Genomic DNA, 23637 nt, shown 5'->3' with positions numbered 1-23637 from the left:
TTATAACGTATATTTTCAAAGCACTCTCCTATTCATTCTACCATGTAGTCCTTCCAACAGTCCTGTGAGGAAGTCAGTGAAATAGAGGAGCCGTGAGCAGAGAGGTGAGGTGACTTGGCCAAACCCCCAGCCAGTGAAAAAGCCAGATCTCAAGCCAGGATCTCTGGACTCTCCGCCCAGCGCTCTTCCTAGGAGCCATGCTGCCTGTCCAAGTCGGCTCCGGGGCCAGCCCTCACCCAGCAGCTGCTCCCTGCAGGGCCTGGCGCAGAGCAGCTGCATAACAGACAACAGACAACTGCACCCGTGGCTTTCAGCAGAGCTGGAGCTGGAGTGCCCTGGGCAATGGCTCTGCCAGCTTTTCACTCAACACCCTTCTGCCAAGCCCACCCTCCCTGCCTGCACTGCTCTTTTGTGAAGTGAGGGATGTAAAACACAACCAAATGCAAACCTGTGGTTCCCTGCCAGCCTGGCCCTCAGAGCTGCCCCTACTCCTAGAAACAATACCCTGATTATCATTCATTATTTCTACTTCTTAGTATTAAAGCTCTTTTAATATGGCATTGGAGACCACTGGGGAGTTTTAAATTTCATGTCAAATCAGAATTTATGGGCCAGTTCTGAAATGTTACCTCTGGGCTCAATAATTGCAATTCCCTTTTAATCGCTCTCCTAGACACCTCTGTTAAAAGACTTCAGTTATTTCCACACAGTGGCCCCCGGGATTGGGCCAATCTGGATACTCAATTTGTGTCACCCTCTTTTGGAATCTTGCATATGAGGCTTTAGCCATGGGCCCAGTTTGAAGATACCAGGTCTAACGAACAGTCCCACCAAGGAACCTGGGAGGGTTCTTAGGAATCTCCCCTCACAGGGAGTTGGAAGTTCAGGGATCATACCTCCATCTACCCCTCCCCCTCCACTCCCCAGTAGGAAGCAAGAAATTAATGCGTTAGGATGTGCATGTTCCACCATGCTTGTTGTGAAAGCTGTACAATTCTGGAAACATGCAAATGATATTGGGAATTTTTCCATGGGAAATAGCTTAAAGGAATATGATTTGAGGATTCAGGTGGGAGGGTCAGGGAGGGGAGAGATCCTTTAACTGAGCCCTAGGGAGCCCTGTGATATTTGGGGGAGAGTGAAAGCAGGTGTTATCTGAGGGGTTGTACAGTATCAGAAAGGGACCCCCATCACCAAGGACAGAAAGAGGATACAGGAGCAGCAACAGCCTGTGAAGGTCAGCCATGTCACAGAGAAGAGAGAAGAGCTGGAGTGACAGCAAGCTCTTACCCTCTTCCCAAACATCCAGCTGGACCGGGGTGTACTGAAGGGGCTAAGACAGAATGCTGGGGGCAGGAGTAGCTAAAGGAGCTACCTCTGAGGTGTCACTAGTGCTTTATATCTGGTGACAGCAATTTGTATGGGAGAAATGCACCGCTCTGTATCCAGAGTCAACAGTTGCTGCAAGAAGATTTAATTGTGGGGCCAAAAACATTTGCTTCTGTTTGACAGTGGGCTGGGTGGGGGACAGAGCTCAGACTGGGAGAAGGGGAATTCACCAAAGAGGCTTGGGAGGAAAAGAGAAAACCCAGGACTCAGGGCCTCATACACTGATGCTCCAAGTCCTGACCTTGAGTGAAGGCAGCCATGAGGGAATGAGATTCCCCGACCTTGGCGAGGAGGTACCCCAGGCCCTCTGTCAGCAGCCCTTTACAGGCTACAGAGGGATTTTCTGCACTGGCTAACACAACCTGTGAGAAGACAATTAGTGGACTGGACCAAAGCACGAAGAGCCTTCATCACTCAAGAGTGTTGATCTAACAAGGCAGTGGACTAAGGGGCATCTCCAAACAGAGTGTAGTCACCCCATGGGCAAAATGATTCATTGGGGGTGCTATTAACATAGCAACTTATATGTATTACTCATCTAAAAATAAGATATTAAATTCTACTAATATTTGATATCAGATTGACAGGAGTATGTGTGCATGCTCTAAAGACTTTTATAATAAAGGAAAATAAGTAATAAGATCTTTTAAATTAGATGATGTACTTGATACTAAAGGATACAGTGACATATAATTTAATTCAATACGGGACTTTAGCCCCTGGTCCACCCAAGGCACCTGCCCACAAAACACAAACAGAGCCAAGTCATAGGTGAGGACTAAAGGGCCCCAGTTACCTTTACTCAGTTCAGTAAGAGGCAATGAGGATTAGGTGTCAGATACTGACCCTAAGTTTCTAGCGTCTGTGATCTTTTTCTATTTAAAAAACTGAGTTCCATTTCCTTCTGCTTTTCATGCCTCAATTTTCTCATCTGTAAAATGGGAAGAGTTATGTATTATCCCTGTCCCATAAGAACTGATATTTATTTTCATCCATGTAAAAATGCCAGGGAAAGAGGAGGCTCCCAACTCAGATTTTTCCCAGGCCCCTCCCTACACACGTTTTTCATGCCCCCGCCAAGGGATGGCTCTAGAAACAGACATCATTAGCGAGGCTCCACATGTACCAATGTCAGGCAGACATCATGGCAGCCAATCCCCACATGCCGAGGCCCTTCCTGTTTCTGGAGTCTTCAGGGGATGGAGAAGAGAGCACCAGCCTGGGAATCACGAGACCAAGCCCTGGCACTTCCTATCTAGTCCTCTGAGCAAGCCCTGTAACCCTCTATTCCACTCTACCTGGCTGTGGGACAGAGGATAAGAGCACCTGTGTTCTTGTCCCCCAGGGGGGCTGTAAGAATCAGGTGAGAGGGTGTGTGTAGAAACATGGAGCCACTCAGATGGGAGCCAGTGTGCTGAGGCAGTGGTCCCATGGCTGTCCCAAGAAGCACTCACCCTGTGAACCTGAGAATTCTGGCCTGGGGGTCCATCTTCACCCTGAGCCCATCTCTGGTCTAGATCTCCTGATACATGCAGTAAGTTCTGTGCTCTGCACGCAGTGGGCCCTCAAGAAACTATCTCAGCCGTCTCTGGGATACCTCTCAGCTCTGAAGATGTGGGATCTCTGAGTGTCTGAGGCCAGCCTCCCCATCTCCTACAGCAGCCCAGGCTATATCCTGTTTCTGTGGGAAGCCAAGGCATAGAGAGACATCCACGGACTTCAAGTTTGACAGGCCAGAGTTTGAATCTCAGCTTATGAAATGTTGCTTACTAAATCGAGAGCAAGATAATTCGCCTGCTGGAATCTCAGTTTCCTCATCTGTACAATGGGGCACCAACTCCTACCTCTCACAGCCCCTAAGAGGATTAAATGAGATGGCTGTGTAGAGTTCCTTTTTATCCAAGAGTAGTCAGTATTATAACAGTTATAATAATCTAATAACAATATAGCAAGTATTATCATCATTGCTGGATGTCACCACTGGCAGGTTTCCAAAGGCAGAGATGCTAGCAGAACACAGATTCTCTTCCACATCCTTCAGGGTCCACCGACAGCAGCGCCTGCTACGCAGCCCCTGCTCTGTGAGCATAAAGAGCCAGAGATGCGTGTCTGCCACCTGCTCGGTGCAGAGGCAACCAGCCCCTTGAATCAAAGGCTCAGGGCTGTTTTGAATGATGTCTCTGAACCTGCTGCAAGCTGTCAGCAGAGCTTTGGAAACACCCACAGTGCTCACACTAGCCAGGAGCTCCTTTGCTGGACTTTGCCCAGCCTTTGTCACCGTCTACTCGTGCAGTCCTCTGTCCTTTGAGGATGCCTTAGACTGAGGAGGGGAAGAGGACTCTGCTTGCCCTCTGGGCTCCACGAGAAACATGCAAACCATTGGATAGGCTCCAGCTTCCATGATCTATCAGTACAAGGCCTGAGCAAAAAGGGTGGGTCTTAAAACCTCATCCCCAGGAGTCAGTTGTTTTGACTCTTTAGAGGTCTCTGCTTGCCTTGGTTTTAACAAAACTGCATTTCAGCCTTACTGGTGGCTATGGTGACCTTTGTAATACAGTAGACACTCAGGCAGCCCTTTCTAAGGCACTCTGAGAGGCATACATCCCTTGGGAGGCAGGTAAAGGAAGATGGGCTATTCCTGTCTTATAGGTGAATGTTCCCCAAGCCCTTGTTGATTAAATAGAACCCTGAAGGGGGAACAGGGAGCCTGCCCTTTCCAGAAAATTGCAGTTCCCAGTATATAGAGCCAGGGCCAATGTCAAAAGATTCTGAGTGTTCAAGGCTTTCTTATTATAAATATTCACAGTCCAAGATGAATTGAGAGGGGGGAGGAAAGCTTAACCCACGCCTAGGGATTCCTGCCCACCCCTAACCCCAGCCACATCTTTCTGGCTCTGCTTCGCAAGTGCTCTGCTTCTAGCACATCCTTGCGAAGTTCCAGGTCACTCTTTTGAGCTGACCCTTTCCTGTCGTGTGAGGACTGGTGGTGGAAATTTCAGCCCAGAAATTGGCTCCAGGCTAAACATACCATGGGCACAACCTCAGGGCCCCTCAAGTGGTTCCATCTGCTACGTTCTAGAGAGCTCCCACATGGCTGACACAGTAGAATCCTGAAGTTCAAATTGCATTAGTTTCTTCAAGCATGGCTTAAAGGTATGAGCATCACCCAGGCGAACCTAATGGGCCCGTGGCTCCTGGGTTAGTAGCCAGCACTTTCTAGTATCATTCTAAAGTGGGGCCTCCCCGAGGCGAAGGTGATATTGCTCATCTGGGAGCCTGAGGTAAATGTGTAGGAAAGTGCCCAGCGCTCTTTCTGGCCCCAAGGAAAATGGGGCTCCTCTGCGAGAAATGAACTCTTTTCCCAGCAGCCTGTGGGCTGCCTGCCCGTGGCAGGGGTTGTCACATAGAGGGGTGATGCCACGCATCATCTACCGTCAGTAAAAATATTGTAAAGTTTGTTTCTCCACTTGCAGGGGGGGATATTTTTTTCTTTTCCGTTATCGTTTATCATAAAATACTGAGTATAGTTCCCTGTGCTATACAGTAGGTCCTTGTTGTTTATCCATACTGTATATAAAAGCTTACATCCGCTAACCCCAGCCTCCCAGTCCATCCCTCCCCCAACCCCCTCCCCCTTGGCAACCACAAGTCTGTCCTCTATGTCCCTGAGTCTGTTTCTGTTTCGTAGATAGGTTCATTTGTGTCATACTCTAGATTCCACATATAAGTGATATCCTATGGTATTTGTCTTTCTCTTTCTGACTTACCTCACTTAGTAGGATAATCTCTAGGTCCATCTGTATTGCTGCAAATGGCATTATTTCTTTTTTATGACTGAGTAATATTCCATTGTCTATACGTACCACATCTTCTTTATCCATTCATCTGTTGATGGACATTTAAGTTGCTTCCATGTCTTGACTATTGTCAGTAGTGCTGCTATGAACACAGGGTTGCATATATCATTTTGGATTAGAATTTTGTCTGGATATATGCCCAGGAGTGGGATTGCTGGATCATATGATAATTCTATTCTTAGTTTTTTGGGGTTGTTTTTTTTTTTGCGGCATGCCGGCCTCTCACTGTTGTGACCTCTCCCGTTGCGGAGCACAGGCTCCGGACGTGCAGGCTCAGTGGCAGTGGCTCACCGGCCTAGCCGCTCCGCGGCATGTGGGATCTTCCCGGACTGGGGCACAAACCCGTGTCCCCTGCATCGGCAGGCAGACTCTCAACCACTGTGCCACCAGGGAAACCCCTATTCTTAGTTTTTTGAGGAACCTCCATACCGTTTTCCATAGTGGCTGTATCAACTTACATTCTGGTGGGGATGATTTTGAACTATCCACCTATATTGGCTTGCCAGGGCTACCATAAGAAAGAACAAACTATAACAAACTGGGTGGCTTAAACAACAAACCTTAATTGTCTCACAGTTCCGGAAGTCCAAGCTCAGGGTGGCACCAGGGTTGCTTCCTTCTGAGGGCTGTGAGGGAGAATCTGCTCCACACCTCTCTCCTAGTTTCTGGTGGTTGGTTGGCAATCTTTGGAATTCCTTGACTTGTAGATGCATTACCCCAAACCTCTGCCTTCATCTTCATGTGGCATTCTCCGTGTGTGTGCCTGTCTCTGTGTCCAAATTTCCCCTTATTATAATCCCCTTATTATAAGAACATGGTCGTATTGGATTAGGGCCCACCCTGATGACCTCATTTGAAATTGATTACCTTTCTAAAGACTCTATTTCCAAATAAGGTCACATTCGGAGGCACCGGGAGTTAGGACTTCAACATAGCTTTTTAGAGCGACACAATTCAACACAAAACACCACCATTTCTAAACATCCCTTCTAGGACCAGAGTAGACCAGCCCAAAATAACAAATGTCACTTCCTTCAAGAAGCTTTTCTACAAATGTCTCAGGGAGAGTCAGGCACGTCTTGCCCTTGCTCCCCTGTACCAGTCATTCGGTCCAACCTGGAAGATGGATTCCCTGATCAATGAAAAACAGCCCAGTGGAGAAAACATAGAAAAGGGATGCTGGGTACAGGGAACCCGCTGAGCACATGCACAGGGCAGGAAAGAGCCCTGCCATATACGGGGAACCAGAGGCGGGTCTTGGGGGCAATGGAGAGCATGGTCATGCTTGAGTTTTAAAGAAATTATTCCAGACACAATGCATAGAATAGAAGCCTTCTGTGTCTACAGAGTAGAGGAGAATAGTTCAGGCCTCAGTCCTTCTCTGCCACGTGACAGGATTGAACATGGTGATTTCCAAGATTCATGCCAGATTTACATCTTTCAACCCCACAATAACGTCATCTACTATACCTGCCACAGTACAGTTTAGGCTCTAGCAGGGCCACTGAGCCCCTCTGTTCCAGGGGCTCGGGATATGGTCCATCAGTGCCTCTGGCAGTTGTCCCCATGCCCCTGGATGGCCACCCAGCAAAGGGGCAATACAGGAGCAGAGTGTGAAATGGGGGATCGTCTTTAGTGGTGACAAACCTGTGGGCTATCCCAACCCCACCCGGCCAGGACCCTCCATCCTCTTCCAGCTGACCACTATCCCAGCCCCAGAATTTGCTTACAGGGTCACAGTTTATGGCCAGGTCTACCCTACCGTATACGGTTTCAGCAGCGTGGCCTGACTTGGCCAGAGATTTATGACTGAAATGGAGCCTCCTCTGGGCTTGGGCATCAGCATTTTGCTTGGCACAGAGGCTTGAGTTCACACTGAATGAATCAATACATTAACGCATTAAATGGCATTTAGGCTGGTTCTCTAGGGAGCGAGATGGGACACTGGCTCTCATTTGAGCCCAGGCAAGGAGGACAGCTTGCCTGGGCTCAATTCCTGGGCCTTGAGGCGGGGACACAGGTTTAAAGCTCCAACCCCTGCCCCACTCAGGACTCAGGGCTCAAGCTGGAGGCAGACTGGGCCAAAGGAGGGATCCTCCAGAAAATGGCCACATTTCAGGTTTCAATGTTTTCTTTATCTGGCTCTGCGGAGGATGTATTTTAAAAAAACAAAAACAAAAGAACTAACTGCATCGAGTTGGCTTGAAAAAAATGATTGTATTTGAAAAGAACAGGTGGTGCTAAAATTTTATTGGAAGGAAGAGAAAGTTAGGAAAACAGATTCCAGACTCCCACTGGCTGCTGGTGGGTGATGTGCCCAAATCTCCATACAGAAAAAGGTCCATGGGCAAAATGATCCCCTGAGCCTCTACTCAGAGAAAATCCACCACCCACCCTGCCAGAGAGACTGTCTGAAAAGTCTGTGAAATGGGGAACCCCTCTGGGATCCCCTCCTGTGCTCTCTTCTGTAATTTTAAATGATTCCTGGAATGCTGGTACCAACCAAATTCTCTCCCTTCTCACTTCCCTGGCCCAGAATCCCGCTGGTGCCTCCACACAGCCCCCGACGGGGGAGGCTCATGGGCTGCTGGAGGAGGTAGTGACTGGCATGGGACCTAATCCAAAATTCAGAGAAATCGAAGGGGGCCTCAGGGCTCTCAGGCTCACTACTTCTGACTTAAAGAAGTTTTCTCTCACTTGATTTTTTGCCTAAGTAATCAGTGTTCCCTCCTTTAAAAAAAAGAAAACCGCTGGTGAGTCCTCTGTGTATTTTTTTTTAATCTTATTTATTTATTTATTTTAGCTGCATTGGGTCTTTGTTGCTGCACGTGGGTTTTCTCTAGTTGCGGTGAGCGGGGGCTACTCCTCGTTGCAGTGTGCGGGCTTCTCACTGCGGTGGCTTCTCTTATTGCAGTGCACAGGCTCTAGGCGCGCAGGCTTCAGTAGTTGTGGCACTCGGGCTCAGTAGTTGTGGCTCGCGGGCTCTAGAGCGCAGGTTCAGTAGTTGGGGCGCACGGGCTTAGTTGCTCCACGGCATGTGGGATCTTTCCAGACCAGGGCTCGAACCCGTGTCCCCTGCATTGGCAGGCGGATTGTTAACCACTGAGCCACCAGGGAAGCCCTCTAGGTATTTTTAAATACAAACTAGAGCAAAGAAATGTTCTTGGACAATAAGCTTAAAACCAATAGTTGCTTGAGAATCAACTTACACCCTTAAACATTTTATTTTAATTTGCAATTTCTAAGCGTATGCTAATTCACCAGTCTCTTGCCTTAGGGCCAAGGCCTTTGCTTGCAGTGTGGCCCTGTTGATTGGGAGTTTTGCATTGTCTTTCCATGTAAGTCACATTCATGACACCATGACACCACAGCCACGATTTTCAGTTTCAATTTCTCTAAGATGGAAATAATTTTAGAACACTCGTGAACCAATCTGAAGGTTTTGGGATTTTTAAGGTTTTTTTTCCCTTGATCTTTTCTGTTGCCCCATTCACATCTAGTTAAACAGCAATTATTTTTAGTGACTTACCTCTACTAGTCTTCACAAAGTAATTCCAATTTTTCTTGCTCACGTTGTATCAACTTAATGAGTACAATTGGTATAAACAGAATTGGGAATAGCTAAATTAGCTCAAGTGATAGGGGTGGAAAGTATAGGAGCACTAGAGAGTAACCTTGAACATTCAGTAACCTTAAACATTCAGAGCAAGTGTGTTCCACTGAAAATACAATGTAGAGATTATGCTAATCCAGCAAGCAAATTGGTCACCAGGAGGTCATTTAAGAACATTTCTTCTACTAACATTTTTTCTTGTAACCGTGGCTATCATCAGTCTACTCCCCTCCACCCCACCCCCAGTGGTTTAGGGGCGAGGTCTGCAGAGGTCGACTCTCAGTCTCCTCTTCGTGGCCTGGTATAGAGAATGTAGGAAAAAACTCTCAGCCAGGGACCAGGGTGGATATCTGCCTCCCTCCCACAAACCCATGTATTCCAACCTGGTTATGACGATGTGGAACTAGAGGAGAGAAGGAATAAGGCAGCCTGGGGCCTCACTGGGAGAAGCCAAAATATTTCTTGGAGAAGGCCTTTTCTGAGCACTGCTACTCTTCAAATACTAGCCGCCCCCAACGCACTAGAAAGCTCTTCTGTAAAACTAGCTATTTACATTTAACATAAATTTACACCCATGTGCAATACAGTAGAAAGTGCAGCAGTTTTGAAGATAAATCGTCTTCGGTTCATATAGCCTCTTGCCATTTACTACACGGGCAAGTTTATAAGTTCTCTGAGCCTCAATTTTCTCTCTTGTAAAATAGGGATGACAATATCTGTTTCATGCATTTATTGTGAAAATTAAATGAGATAAAGTAAGATAGCTGCCTTAAATCCTTTCTGGAATGAATAAACACACACACACAAATAAATGAAATGTATATCGAGTGCCGGGCACAATGTTCCCTGGGGTATCTGCATTTGTGCATTTGTCTCTTCAGCTCCACATGGGAGACTGGAAGGAATCCCAAAAGTTTTGGTGTCCTGGGGTGGGAGGCTCTCCCCAAATCCCTGAAATCCTGTCACACGTGGTCAGTCTCCTGTTTCACCTTCTTGTAAAGTCATTCCTTGTAAGGTCATCCGCCGTAGTGGGTGTAGGAGAGAAAAGAAACACTAGCATAATAATGACAGTATTAGCTGATGCTTACTGAGTGTCAGCTAAGCACTGTACATGTCTTAACCCACACGGTCTTCACCACACCCCTACAAGGCTCTATTATTATCCCCACTTCTTAATGATGGAACTGGGCACAGAGAGGTTAGGTAGGTAGCTGGCCAGAGGTCACAGCCAGTAAGAGGCAGAATTGAGATTATAAAACTGGAAGTCTGCCTCCAAAGTTTCCGCTCTTAATTAATATATTTCTCCTGAAGGAAGGAAAGAAAAAGGGAAGGCAGGGAGTGAAGGAGGAAGGGAGGAAGGAAGGAAGGAAGGAAGAAAGGAGGGAGGGAAGGAGGGAAGGAAAGAAGGAGGGAAAGAAGGAAGGAAAGATGGAGGGAAGGAGGGAGGGAGGGAGGAGGTAAAATTAGAAGAAGCTAAAGAGAGGCCAGGAAAAAGAGCCCAAAACCATTCAATTTTGTTCTTTGCTCAAAAGCATGACAGAAGAATTAGGGGAAACGCAGTCTGGGAACATTGTCTTGGCCCCCGCCTCAGGAAAGCTGGGCCACCTTCTGGATGCCTGTCACCCATACGGTATCTCTGCTAGAAATCAAAACTGCTTTCCAGCTGCCAGTGCTAAGGTCGCAGTAGAGTCCCCTGTGGCCCCAGGGAGCCCAACCCTGTCTCAGCACCCCTCTGCTCCCACAGCTCCCCTCCAGCAGAGCCAGAGGCCACCCTCAGCCTCAGGGCAGCTCTTTTCCACCACAGGCTCGTGGGAACCACATCCTGAATCAACCTGAAACCTAGCTTCCATCCACATCCAATCCTCTCCAGGACACATGCATCTAACTTCTGGGAAATTTTGAAGGACAAGGAATAACAAAGCCAGGGCTACTTGGGTAAAAGACCCCACACCACATGCCAAGTGTTATTATTATTACAGAAACTTCACTAGCAACAAAGGACTCTACAGTAAAATTTACATTGATCTGGCAGTTTTTACTCCTGCTCTCTCCCATAAAAATGCTTTAAAAGCAGGCTGATTTAATGGAGACAATAAAAAGTAGTGCTGAAAGGTTTATATTTGCTGCAGAATTACTACAAGGTCTATTTTTAAAAAACCTTGAAAGTTATGTGTGTTTTTTCCCTTGAGGATAAGATCAGGGAGAGAAGTGCAATTGACTTTTGTTTTTTTTTTAATTGATCTAGACAAGCTCCCACAGGCCCAATTCCTTATTTCTAATGAATCTTCACACGGACGTCCGGCCACTTGTCAAGAGAGAGTCTTAGCAAAGGGACATGTGGAGTAATGTCAGCTGTGAGGCCTGAGTCTTGACGGTGTTATGCTCGGTAGTAATAATAATCACGACTGAGCTCCATGTGAAAAAGACGTTGCTGGCTGTCTAATTCGTGTGGTTTCCATCATCCTCAACTTAACCCATGAGCTTGGCTCTCCCAGCACGGGGTTAGTCGCCACCCGAATGACTTGGCTGTTGTAGCCACTACAGAACGTGAGAGTGACCACATCTCTTAGCTTCAGGTCCCCAACCGTGTTCACCAGGGCCAGAAGTTGAAACAAAGGCTCAGGAGGACATGGTTTCTAACCTTAAGAAGCTTAAAAGAGACAGTTTAAGGGGTTGTTCATAGGGACTATGGAGTCACATGATGCTGGGTTTAAAATTCAGCAAGAAGAGCAGAGCATACAGTAGGCCGTCAATGTTAACTGTTGCTGTTGATCCCATTATTAGTGCTGTTATTATTATCACTGGAATTGTTGCTCTTGTTAATATTCATATTGCTAAAGATGGCAGCGTGGGAATATGTGGAGTTAGCGTCTCCCCAAAACTAGGGCGCCTGCGGCCGCTGGTCAGGAACCCTGACACCCAAGGAGATGGGAGGAACCCCAGAGTGAACCAGTAGGATGTAGGGGGACTGAGGGGGGTGGAGAAGTGGAGGCCAGACAGGATCAGCGCCCCTGAGGCTGGAGAGATCAGGAGAGGCAGGCGGGAGGGACTCCCCGGGAAGAGCGGGAGAGGAGCGGAGGGCGATCGCCTGGCCCACTGGGGCCCTGGGAGCCTGCTGAACTCCCCGGCCAGTACCCTGTCCTACAAACCCCCTCCAGGCCACGTGGGTCTTTGCGGGCATAGGAAGGAGGCTGAGGGGAGAACAGGAGAGGCAGGCAGGAGGGGGCCGTCAGAGACCTTTCTCTGATGGAGTCTTACTGCTTCGCAGTTGAGCTGTGGTTTGTCACGTCTCACTGTCTTTTGTGTACATGGTTCTCACTCTTCCCATCATAATTTCCCTATCTCTCTGGGCAGTATTTGACTTCTGCCTGAGGTTTGAGGCGTTCTTTACCTCCTTACTCACATCCTGTTTCTCCATGAAAACCTCCGTGATGACCCAGCTCACTTCCATCTCCTCATTCTCTAATTTCGTATACACTCTAATCCGTACCAGCCTGTTGCTATTTGTTATCTTGGGTTTTGTCCTCTGATTGCTTTATTTGGGCAGATCGTCTATTCTGTTAGAAAAACCTTCAACTTTAAATGGATTGTGAGAGCATTCTGTACTTTCGTATTCACTGTAGCACATAGCACAGAATAGGTGCTTAATAAATACTTGCTGACTCATCAATAACTGAAGCAGAAAGGCACGCTCCCACGACTAAAGGATTTTGTCTACAAATTTGGTTGGCCTTTCTGCTCTGTTCCACTGGCCTATTTGAATATCCCTGTGTTAGTACTGAACTTCATAATTACTATAGTTTTTTAATTTATTTTTTCCTTTTCTTTTTTTTTTGTGGTACGTGGGCCTCTCACTGCTGTGGCCTCTCCCGTTGCGGAGCACAGGCTCCGGACGCGCAGGCTCAACGGCCATGGCTCACAGGCCCAGCCGCTCCGCGGCATGTGGGATCTTCCCAGACTGGGGCAAAAACCTGTGTCCCCTGCATCGGCAGGCGGACTCTCAACCACTGCGCCACCAGGGAAGCCCTATAGTTTTTATAAAAAATAAATCCTGATATCTAGAGGAAAGCCTCCTATCTTTTTCTTGAACAGTGTCCTGTTTGGCCCTTATACATCAAACTTCCTTATAAATTTTAGAATAAGTTGTTAAGTTTCTTTAAAAAAAAATCTGTTGAGAGAGGGATGGGGGGCTGGGCGAAGTAGGTGAAGGGGATTAAGAGGCACAAACTTGCAGTTAAGAAATAAGTCACGGGGATGGAACCTACAGCATAGGGAACATGGTCGGTAATGTTGTAATAACTTTGTAGTGACAGAGGTAACTAGACTTATTGTGGTGATCAATTCATAATGTATATAAATGTCGAATCACTATGTTGTACAGCTGAAGCTAATATAATATTTATGTCAACTACACTTCAATTAGAAAAATAAAAAGGAAAATAAATAAATAAGGTGATAAATATATCTCCAGGGCAAGAAACTATTATTTTGCAAGTACAAACTGGAATTATATCTCAAAAAAAGTGCTTGTCACAAAATTAAAGTTTTTTTTGCTCCTTAATAGAAAGTTAACTTCTAGACAGGTAAATTAACAAATTATGTTAATGTTATTTTTAGTGTCAAAGAATAAAAAATATCCATTGAAGTTTTAGTTGGTGTTACATTTAAACCTTAAATCAGTTTGGGAACTTACATCTTTACAATATTCAATCTTTTAATCGTAAGCTTGGGATATTGCTTTATTTAATTGGGTCCTTTAAAAATATCTCAATAAAATTTTATGATTTTCTCTACAGATATTTTGTACTTGTTTTGTTAGGTCTATTCCTAGGTACTTTAGACTTTTTGATGCTCTTGTAAATGGTATCCTTTTAACTTGAAACCCAGAAGTACACAGCAGATACGGAAAGACAGCTCAAAGAGAAGCCCTCTGTTTGTGGTCTGAGGAGCAGGAAAGGGGTCTCCTGCTAGACAGAAAGTGGAGGAAGTCCCTGTTTTCTTTTTTGATTGCTCTTTTTTACGTCTTTGGTTCTTTCCCACCGCAGTCCCTAGGCAGTCCTGCCTGTTGTAATAGCAGCAGGGGATGGCCACACACCTAAAACCCCAAGGGAAGGGAACCCTTGTTTCTGGCCAGAGAAACTGTGGTCCCAGGAACAGGGATGGAATCCCCATTAGTTTTTCTTCTTTTTTCTTACTGTTTGGCCCCATAGGCAGAGTCAATCTCAAAAGGTTATATGACAGGGGCTCCCCTGGTGGCACAGTGGTTAAGAATCCGCCTGCCGATGCAGGAGACACGGGTTTGAGCCCTGGTTGGGGGAGATCCCACATGCCACGGAGCAACTAAGCAACTAAGCCACAGCTACTGAGCCCGCATGCCACAACTACTGAAGCCCATGTGCCTAGAGCCCGTGCTGCACAACAAGAGAAGCCACAACAGTGAGAAGCCTGCACACTGCAACGAAGAGTAGCCCCCACTCGCCGCAACTAGAGAAAGCCCACGTGCAGCAACAAAGACCCAACGCAGCCAAAAATAAAAATAAATAAAACAAATAAACAAACAAAAAGGGTATATGACAGAGCAGGGAAATTAAAGCCTAGGCATTCTACCCAGAGTATCAGGAAGGAGTGCCTCTGGGAGCAGGAAGGTGTCAAGGAGACCGTGGTGAGGAAGGAGCTCAAGAAAGTGATCTCAGAATGGCGGTCTTACTGCCAGGATGTGTGTGCATGCGTCTGACCACGGGCCTCGGTCTGCACAGACCACTGCCCAGGTCTCAGACTGACTACTGGGTGGCACAGCACACGAGACAGATCCCAAATAGGCTGTGGCAACTGAACTGACATTGGAGCCACAGTCACAGAAGATGGGTAGGAACTGCCATCCTGAAACTAACCGCCTGCTAGCTGTCGAACGCCTGCTAAAACAGAACAGAGCAAAACGGTCAGCACTCTCCATAGAAGTTAAGCAAGACCCAAGTCCTGTAAAATAGTGTTCATACTGTACAGGATACAGTCCAGAATTGCTCCAAATATGAAAAACCAGGAAAATCTCACCAACTCTCAAGGAAAAAGACGATCAAAAGATGCCAACCCTGAGATTATACAGACGTTTATCAGATAAAGATTTTAAAGAATATATTATAACCCTCTAAGTATTAAGGGTGAACCCTCTTGAGACAAATGGAAAATTTCAGCAGAGACATGAAGGTATAAAAAAAGAACCAATAATTCATATACACACGTACACACACACGAGTACAAGTAAAACTGAGGTAATCTAAGATTGGTGGATTGTAGCAATGTCGGTATCCTGGTTGTGCCTTTATTCTATAGTTTTGTAAAATGTCACCTTTGGGGAAAACTGGGTGAAGTGTACAAGAGATCTCCCGATACTGTTTTTTACAACTGCATATGAATTTCCAGTTATCTCAAAATTTTCAAATAAAAGGAAAGACTCAAACGGATACTTTAGGACTGAAAAATATAACTGAAAATAAGAAATTACTCTGTGGGTTGACTTCACAGAGTCTCTCTCCCCCACCCCCCAACCCAGTTTCTGCTGTCGTGGTTCTGGCCCTCACTCCTGGCCTCTGCTTCCAGTCTCTCCTCCTCTGGTTCCTTCTAAACTTTGGTGTCGGGGTAATGTTATTCACCTGTGACTGTTCATGCCAGTCCTCCTTTCCAAAGCCCATCAGAGGCTCATTCCTTACTGAAGAGCTCCGGTTCCTTTGCCGGCACCGTTACCCTCTAAGATTTTACTGTGGCCCAGCTATCCAGGTTACTTCTCCTGTGTCCCCCCAAAATCCATTTTATTCCAGCCAAGCTACTCATCCTTCTCTGACCCTGTCTTTCTTTAAGTTTTTTTTTTTTTCTTTTTGTCCATCCGTAATGCAGCCTTCAGTTCTTTCTGATCATACCTCCAGTATTCGCTGGAAGAAACCTGACGTATCTCTCAAGACCCATATTGGAATGTGATCTTCTTTTTTTTTTTTTTATTGGAGTATAATTGCTTTACAATGGTGTGTTAGTTTCTGGTTCACAACAAAATGAATCAGTTACATATATACATATGTTCCCATATCTCTTCCTGCTTGCATCTCCCTCCCTCCCACCCTCCCTATCCCACCACTCCAGGCGGTCACAAAGCACCGAGCTGATCTCCCTGTGCCATGCGGCTGCTTCCCACTAGCTATTTACCTTACATTTGGTAATGTATATATGTCCACGCCTCTCTTTCGCTTTGTCACAGCTTACCCTTCCCTGTCCCCATATCCTCAAGTCCATTCTCTAGTAAGTCTGTGTCTTTATTCCTGTTTTACCCCTAGGTTCTTCATGACATTTTTTTTCTTAAATTCCATATATATGTGTTAGCATACGGTATTTGTCTCTCTGTTTCTGACTTACTTCACTCTGTATGACAGACTCTAGGTCTATCCACCTCATTACAAATAGCTCAATTTCGTTTCTTTTTATGGCTGAGTAATATTCCATTGTATATGTGTGCCACATCTTCTTTATCCATTCATCTGATGATGGGCACTTAGGTTGTTTCCATCTCCAGGCTATTGTAAATAGAGCTGCAATGAACATTTTGGTACATGACTCTTTTTGAATTATGGTTTTCTCAGGGTATATGCCCAGTAGTGGGATTGCTGGGTCCTATGGTAGTTCTATTTGTAGTTTTTTAAGGAACCTCCATACTGTTCTCCACAGGGGCTGTACCAATTCACATTCCCACCAACAGTGCAAGAGGGTTCCCTTTTCTCCACACCCTCTCCAGCATTTGGAATGTGATCTTCTTGATGAGGCATTAATTTATCTTTATTACCATGATTATTGTCTCCTCCTTCTATGCTAGGGCTTATATCAAACATGTCCTCATATTATCGTTATTCATGTCTTTCTGCCACACCAAATTGAAAAGGTCTTCCTTTAGGGCTGGGACCATGGCTTGTTTTGTTTGCGACGCTCAGAGTGCCAAGCTCATTTCTTCACCCAGAACGCTTTGTAAGTGAGTAGAATTGGAATGGATGCTTGATGGAATTTGAAACTGGGTGGAGTCCATTAGGTTTCTTATTTAAATAGTTTGGTTCTGTAGAATTGAAACAGAAGTCTTAATATTAAGTAGAGTATTATTCATGAGCTCTCTTTTAAAGTCAGTTTTTTGGGGGAGTTGGGTGTAGTGAGAGTCGGGTAGTCATTCAGGGAGTACAGGGTTTCTTACTATCTGACTTAAATGAATAATTGCTATAATGATTTGCAGAAATTTTTACCGCAAATTTACTATCTAAATAGACAGTCTGCTACAATGAACTTGCCTGCACACACCAGTGAAATCATGAGTTGTTTGCAGGCCTTAGTAAGCGTGCAGCCGTCATAGCTGTATCAGGTTTGCTTTACACGCTAGCACTGTGCAGACACACTAAGGAGTGCATTAAGTATCAGACACTTAGATAGCTGTGTTTAAATGCTCTATATTATTTAGAATTCCTTAGTGGATTTTTAAATAGGTGGAAAAGATACTTTAGTGATATTTGGGGAAATTGATTGGGGTTTTCAGATGGGCTTAGGAATACATTCTTTTCTTTCCCCTTTAAATAATGAAACATTGGGGAAACACTTTCTCTGGTTGAGAATACAATCCGATCAGAAAACAGCCCAAGTTTCAGGCATTCAGAGTAAACTACCTTGTTCAAAGTCATCAGGCAAATGGTGAGCAGAGCCAGAACTGGAAGTGGAGAGCTCTAGAGAGACAACTGGAAGATAAAGGATGGTGACAGGCCATCCACACTGTGCCTTTGGCTTCCCAAAGTCCAGATGGCCTCCCCTCACTGTCATACTGATTGACTAAAGCACCAATGCTGAGATGGCCACAAATCCCCAGCACATGGGTACAGCTGCACTTTTGTCTCTAGGAGGCTTTAGGTTAGAACATAACCTTCCCCTTTGCAAGCAGAAGTAGAGTTGCCACCAGCCAAAGAGGAAAACAGGACCCTAATGAGCAAGTTTCATGACCACTGGGATGTCAACAAAGAAAATGGAGGCAGAGAGAAAAGAGAGCTTGGGTTTTTTTTCACAGGGTTTTTGCTGTCTCTTACACAAATCTGAGCCTAGGTCTAAGCGTGCCCTTTTTCAGTCCCAACTTCCCTGGTTATAAAATCATGTTTGGCAACTACTCTGAAAGTTATTAAAGTTGCAGCAGGAAACGATGGGAGGCCAGAGAATTTCAGACAAAAGTTATTGCATCAGTAACTCAGAAACTAATCCCTAAAACAATTGACACATTTTTCCAGAGGGCTAGTGCCAATACAGAAATGGAAATCATTGTCAAGGGCCACTGTGTACCTGGAATTAAAATCCATCATTCCTCAGAGCAGAGAGCTACGATTTTAGAAGAATATGAATAGTCATGCCTTTTATCACCATATTTCCTCGAAAATAAGAGTCCTTTATTTTTCAAAAGAACAAGAAAAATTCTGCTCTCTCTGTGTTTTTCCTTAAGGACCCCTCATTTACATTTTCTTTTCAAATTTTTTTTCTTTGACAGTCACACATTTAAACAGAAGGCCTCCTTTTCCTTATTCAATTGCACTGGTTTCATTTTGGATAGAAATCCTGTTGGGTACAGTAACAGAGAACAAACTACAACAGCAATAATCCCTTCTACAACATCTATTGTTGGGAAACTTAATACACTTTTTTTTTTTTAACATCTTTATTGGAGTATAATTGCTTTACAATGGCATGTTAGTTTCTGCTGTACAACAAAGTGAATCAGCTATACATTTAATACACTTTTATTAAATGGCTGAGGCACTGGCTCCAGTGATCCGAATTAACCACAGAAAAGCACAGAAAGGGAACAGAAATGCCTTCTGCCTTCAGCAGAGCGCACTGCATGCCCAACAACATGGCAGGGACCAGAGACAAAAACTCCCATCCAGGAACACCCACCTGAAAGACCATAGATTGCCTTAGGCGACGCCTTCATTACCAAAAGTTAACAGATGGAAAAGATTTAATGGGATCTTGGGAATTCTCTTGCTGTCCAGTGGCTAGGACTCTGCGCTTTCACTGCCGAGGGCCCAGTTCAATCCCTGGTGGGGGAACTAAGATCCCGCAAGCTGTGCAGTGCGACCAAAAAAAAAAAAGATTTGATGGGATCCAGTGTTAACAAGCAAATAAGCAAATGGAGAAATGGGCCTTCTGATTCACTGTTGGAGGACTGACAATATCCTCAGAGTTTTAAATGTATGTACACTTTGACCCAGGTTCTGAGAATTTGTTCTAAGTTAGTATTTACATAAGCACACAAGGTTAGCCTCAGCATGAGAGGAAAACTCAGGAACAATGCACAAATCGTTAAAAATGCAATCATTGAACTGATCATGTAATTTATATTTATTGTCTTGTGACATACTGCTGAGTGGCAAAGTGCAGTCACAGCAAGCTTATGTGTGTATGAGCTTATCTGTGTAAAACTGTAGCTAAAAGGCTGTTCACAGAGGAGTTCACCATGGTAGTCTCTGGATGACCTTCTGGGTGACTTTTACTTTCCTTGACCAACTTTTCTGGATTTTTAATATTTTTTATATTTGGGGTTTGGGAGGGTGCTTTAAAATTTTTTTAAACAGAAAGCTAGTCTTTCCCTAAGTTCCTTCGTACTTGTACTGCCATACCTAAGCCCAACCTAGTGGCAAAACACTATGAAACATTGTGATGAGTTCATGGGTGTATCCAAATGTGAAAAATCATCAAATTGTACACTTTTGTACATGTGATTTATTTATTGTACGTCAATTACACCTCAATAAAATTGTTTCTCTTTAAGAGGAAAGAAAATACAAAATAGTCCAGGTAATTTCCATTCTCTACACAAAATTGTCAAAATAACTATATACATAAAAAAAAACCCTGAATCAATTTTGGAAAGTAAATTTGATGTTCCAATCAGTGACAGGAGGCTACTCCAAGAGGTTAATAGCCTGAGTGAGGTGTAAAAATGTTCATTTAGCTTATTCTCCGTTCTCCAGCGGTGTCAGTGTCCTTGATTATAGATAGATGCAGTGCTCAGTGTTTGACCAGCTTCCGTCTTCTTCTGTTTGAACCTTTTTGCGGAGTCCACGTCAATCTTAGGTAACTTTTACCCCAAAGCACATGCTTCAGTGCACTTTAATTTTCCTTCAGTAAATAAATAGCACTTGCTAGCTTCCCTTAAGTAGCTATATAGCAAACCTGAGGGTTCTGAGACTTTGGGATCCGATAAAATTACAAAAACCAAGCATTCTTTCCAGAGATAATAATGAATACACTGATAAATGCTTTGAAGACAATTCCTTCACTCTGCTGGCAGATTTTCTCAGACATATATATTCTTTTCCTGTAAGACTAGCTACTGAAGTAGTCCAAAGGTCTGCAGTTGCCTAAAAAGTATGACAAAAGGAACACCAATGGCTACAGTGGGTTTAAGAATTGGGTCTCTGAGTTAGCTAGACAAGAAAGAAACAAATGTGTGTGTGTTGCCGTCAGAGTCACCATCCTCAGAGTTTTAAATGTACATACGCTTTGACCCAGGTTCTAAGAATTTGTCCTAAGGCAGTATTTACATAAGCACACAGGGTTAGCCTCAGCACAGTCAGAAAGAGGAAAAAGGGTTCCACCTCTTGGTGCGGCATGAAGAACGTGGGCCAGTGCAAGGGTAGGACCTCTCTGCGGGTTAGGTCTGCTTCTCATCACCGTTTTTCTATGCTTTCCCCCTCTGCTTTCCAATGCAACCAGTTGGACTGTGCTGCAGGGAAGAATTGGGCGCCCAGAGAACCCGTTCCGAGTGGCCCTGGAATACATCTCGAGTGGAAACCGAAGCTTGTCTGCAGTGGACTTCTTCGCCCTGAAAAACTGCAGCGAAGGTATCTGAATCTGGCTTTCCCCTCCACTCCTTGGTAGCTTGTTGTCTTAAGTGGGTCAATTTCCTGCCGCCGTGATTAGCTGGGAATGTGCACACTTACATAGAAATGTCTACAGTGCTTTGGGTCTGGTTGTGAGTATTGTCAAGTGCTCCATAGCTCAGCTGATCAATTTTCAAAGATCGAGTATAGTATTATATCTGCTTAACTTAAAACTTTATCAAATAGAATATAGTCCTTGTTAGATAACACATTAGCTTAACTCCCCTGGCTGTCAAATACTTTCAGCTATGGTTTTGTTTTGTTTCGTGGAAATTTTCAAATGTTCGCAATTGAATAGAATAGTGCAGTGAACCACCATGTACCCTCAACCCAGTTTCAACAATTATCAACATTCTGCCATTTTTGTTTCGCCTATATCTCCACCCCGCTGACTTGATAATTAGTATTTTACTTTTCTTCCTGAGGTAAAATTTACAACTACGTATTTTTAATGATTTGATTTAAGCTGTCATTAAGGGACAATGTGGGAAATGGTTATATGTGAATATTTTTGCTTATTTTGTAAAAATCATTAGGGCATGGTCCACTGTGTCATTGAATTTCTTTTGCATAAGCCCTATATTGTGAATTTATTTCAAGATTTATTACCAAGAGAGGACATCTCTCTCCTGAAGAATAATTTGTTGATTTTTTTTCTTTTTGCCTTTGTTGCCAGGCAACTCTGAACTAAATGCAGTACTTAATCACAATAATTATATCTGTGTAGTTTTTTGTTGAGCTTATTTCCCCCTCCCTCTACAGAGTTTTTGATCTTCTATTCTTATTTTCAAGATCATGTTTTATATGTATCTTTCATTAGACGTTGCCTCAAGTCTGACTGGTATGCAGGATAAGATTGACCATCAATACATATATGAGGTCCATCTTTCCTTGGTTCTTCAGAAGACCTAGGGTCATAATTATAAACATCCTTTATTATTTCCCACATGTAGAGGGTATACAAGATGGGCTTGAATTATACAAATCTTCAGGAAAAGAGTTGCTTTCGTTGCCACTGTTCTCCTGCTGTGCCTGCCTCTTCCCAGTGGCTCACTGGGAAGGGAGCTCTCACCTGTGCCATGGAACCTGTGGGCTGGAGGCCCAAGAATGAAGTGTTGACAGGAAGGAAGCCTGTGGCACTCCCAGACCTAACCTCTCCATTTAGACTGTTCATGAACAACCATGAAGGCCCATAACACACAGCCATCTGTTGCAGGTAGAGGCCCCGTTTTGAATCTGGAGCTGGTATACAAAGCGGACTCCCTTTGGTAGGGAGCCCACTGACCACCCAGTTCCTTACGTTGCTGTAGCTCTTCATTCATTGCTGGCCTTTCAAGAACTTTGAAAAGGCGTATTTGTTTCTTTTCTTCTTTAATCAAAACTGATTTATGTGTGGGAAAAAGAGAAGTCACCATAACATGATAGATTGAACTTCAGTTCAAGTTGAAAAGTTGCTTAGCCTGTGATGTGAGGCACTGTACAAGAAACATGTGGTTTGGGAGAAAGCCAGGAACTTGCACAAATGTTCCACACTCACGAGCCTAGGGATTTGTGAACCTCTCTGTGTTCACAAATGTCAAGGGTCTACCTACGCACTGTCCAAAAGAGGCCATGTGTTGAAATGGAGCCGGTTAACAAGAATGTGTCGAGAGAAGGCATTAGTTCCCAGAACTGGCCTAATTGCATTTGAACAACATCAGGAGATGGGAATAAGTGACTACAAAACTCCAGGTATCAGGCCCGGCACAAATAGTCCTGCAAAAATTCCTTCTACCTTTGAAGGATATCAGCTAGTTGTGCACAATTTTCGTCCCTTAGAACTTCCTTTCAGCTACAAAAGTTTTCCTCTGTAGCTTATGTTGCATTTGCAGCGACCTGTTGCACAGTTTAAAAGACGTGTTTCTTTTCTGCTTCTCTACCCTTATGAAGCCAAGAGAGATGACCTCTCTAACTTTCTCTAATGATACAGAAAGTGTTTCTTCTGGCAGGACACTCTCTTAAGGAGGGAGAAAAGAAGTCTTCATCTGATTCCCTAGGGGAAGTAGATTGGCCAAGAGACCTAGGGAGGTTCTCATGGCCCAGCTACCTTCCTTCAGAGGCTCCAAGTCCAAGAACAGATGGCTTCCATAGGGACCAGGTGTCCTTTACGCTCCTTCTCAGGCTTAGAATCCTGTGACCACCAAGGGGTGTGAAGGGATCACTGTGGATCTGTGTAAGGCAGAGAAGAACAAAGTGATCCCATTGTGTCCTGAGAACTTCTAACTCTTCCTCCTGTTACAGAACAAATTCAGGTGCATATCAGTTGATGTGGACAAGTTGCAAACATAAGAAGCACCCTAAAGCTACCCTCATATATTTAAAGGGAAAGAGTTGTTTTGGAGGCATACTCAAGGCCTGTTTGGTATAGACAAATGTCTGCGTTTTCTTAGGTCATTGCTTTAGTTAGGTCATGAAGAGGAGGAGCTAAGAGGAGAGAAGTAATATCTTTGAGGGGATGATGCTGATGACATGCTAGCCAGGTTGTTAATAGGTTTGCAGGTTGTCTGGTCTACTTTCTATAGAACTCTACAACCCTTCCTTGTCCCACGTGAAAAGAGGTGCCATTTTTTTTTTTTAAGAAGATGTTGGGGGTAGGAGTTTATTAACTAATTAATTTATTTTTGCTGTGTTGGGTCTTCGTTTCTGCGTGAGGGCTTTCTCTGGTTGCGGCAAGCGGGGGCCACTCTTCATCGCGGTGCGCGGGCCTCTCACTATCGCGGCCTCTCGTTGCAGAGCACAGGCTCCAGACGCGCAGGCTCAGTAGTTGTGGCTCACGGGCCCAGTTGCTCCGCGGCAT

General features: G+C 44.7%; 1 protein-coding gene across 1 annotated transcript in view; it reads left to right on the top strand.

The window, feature by feature from the left end:
• ALK (ALK receptor tyrosine kinase) overlaps nucleotides 1–23637 on the top strand; it is a 742496-nt gene that overhangs the window by 543376 nt on the left and 175483 nt on the right. Inside the window, exon 6 of the mRNA XM_032653286.1 lies at nucleotides 20635–20762. Within this exon, the coding sequence (XP_032509177.1) occupies nucleotides 20635–20762 (128 nt within the window). The remainder of the gene's footprint in view (nucleotides 1–20634; nucleotides 20763–23637) is intronic.

The sequence above is a fragment of the Phocoena sinus genome, chromosome 13, assembly GCF_008692025.1.
Source record: "Phocoena sinus isolate mPhoSin1 chromosome 13, mPhoSin1.pri, whole genome shotgun sequence".
In the NCBI taxonomy this organism is placed as follows: Eukaryota; Metazoa; Chordata; class Mammalia; order Artiodactyla; family Phocoenidae; genus Phocoena; species Phocoena sinus.
Note: the sequence above shows the minus strand (reverse complement) of the source record. Positions and strands in the feature narration are given on the sequence as shown.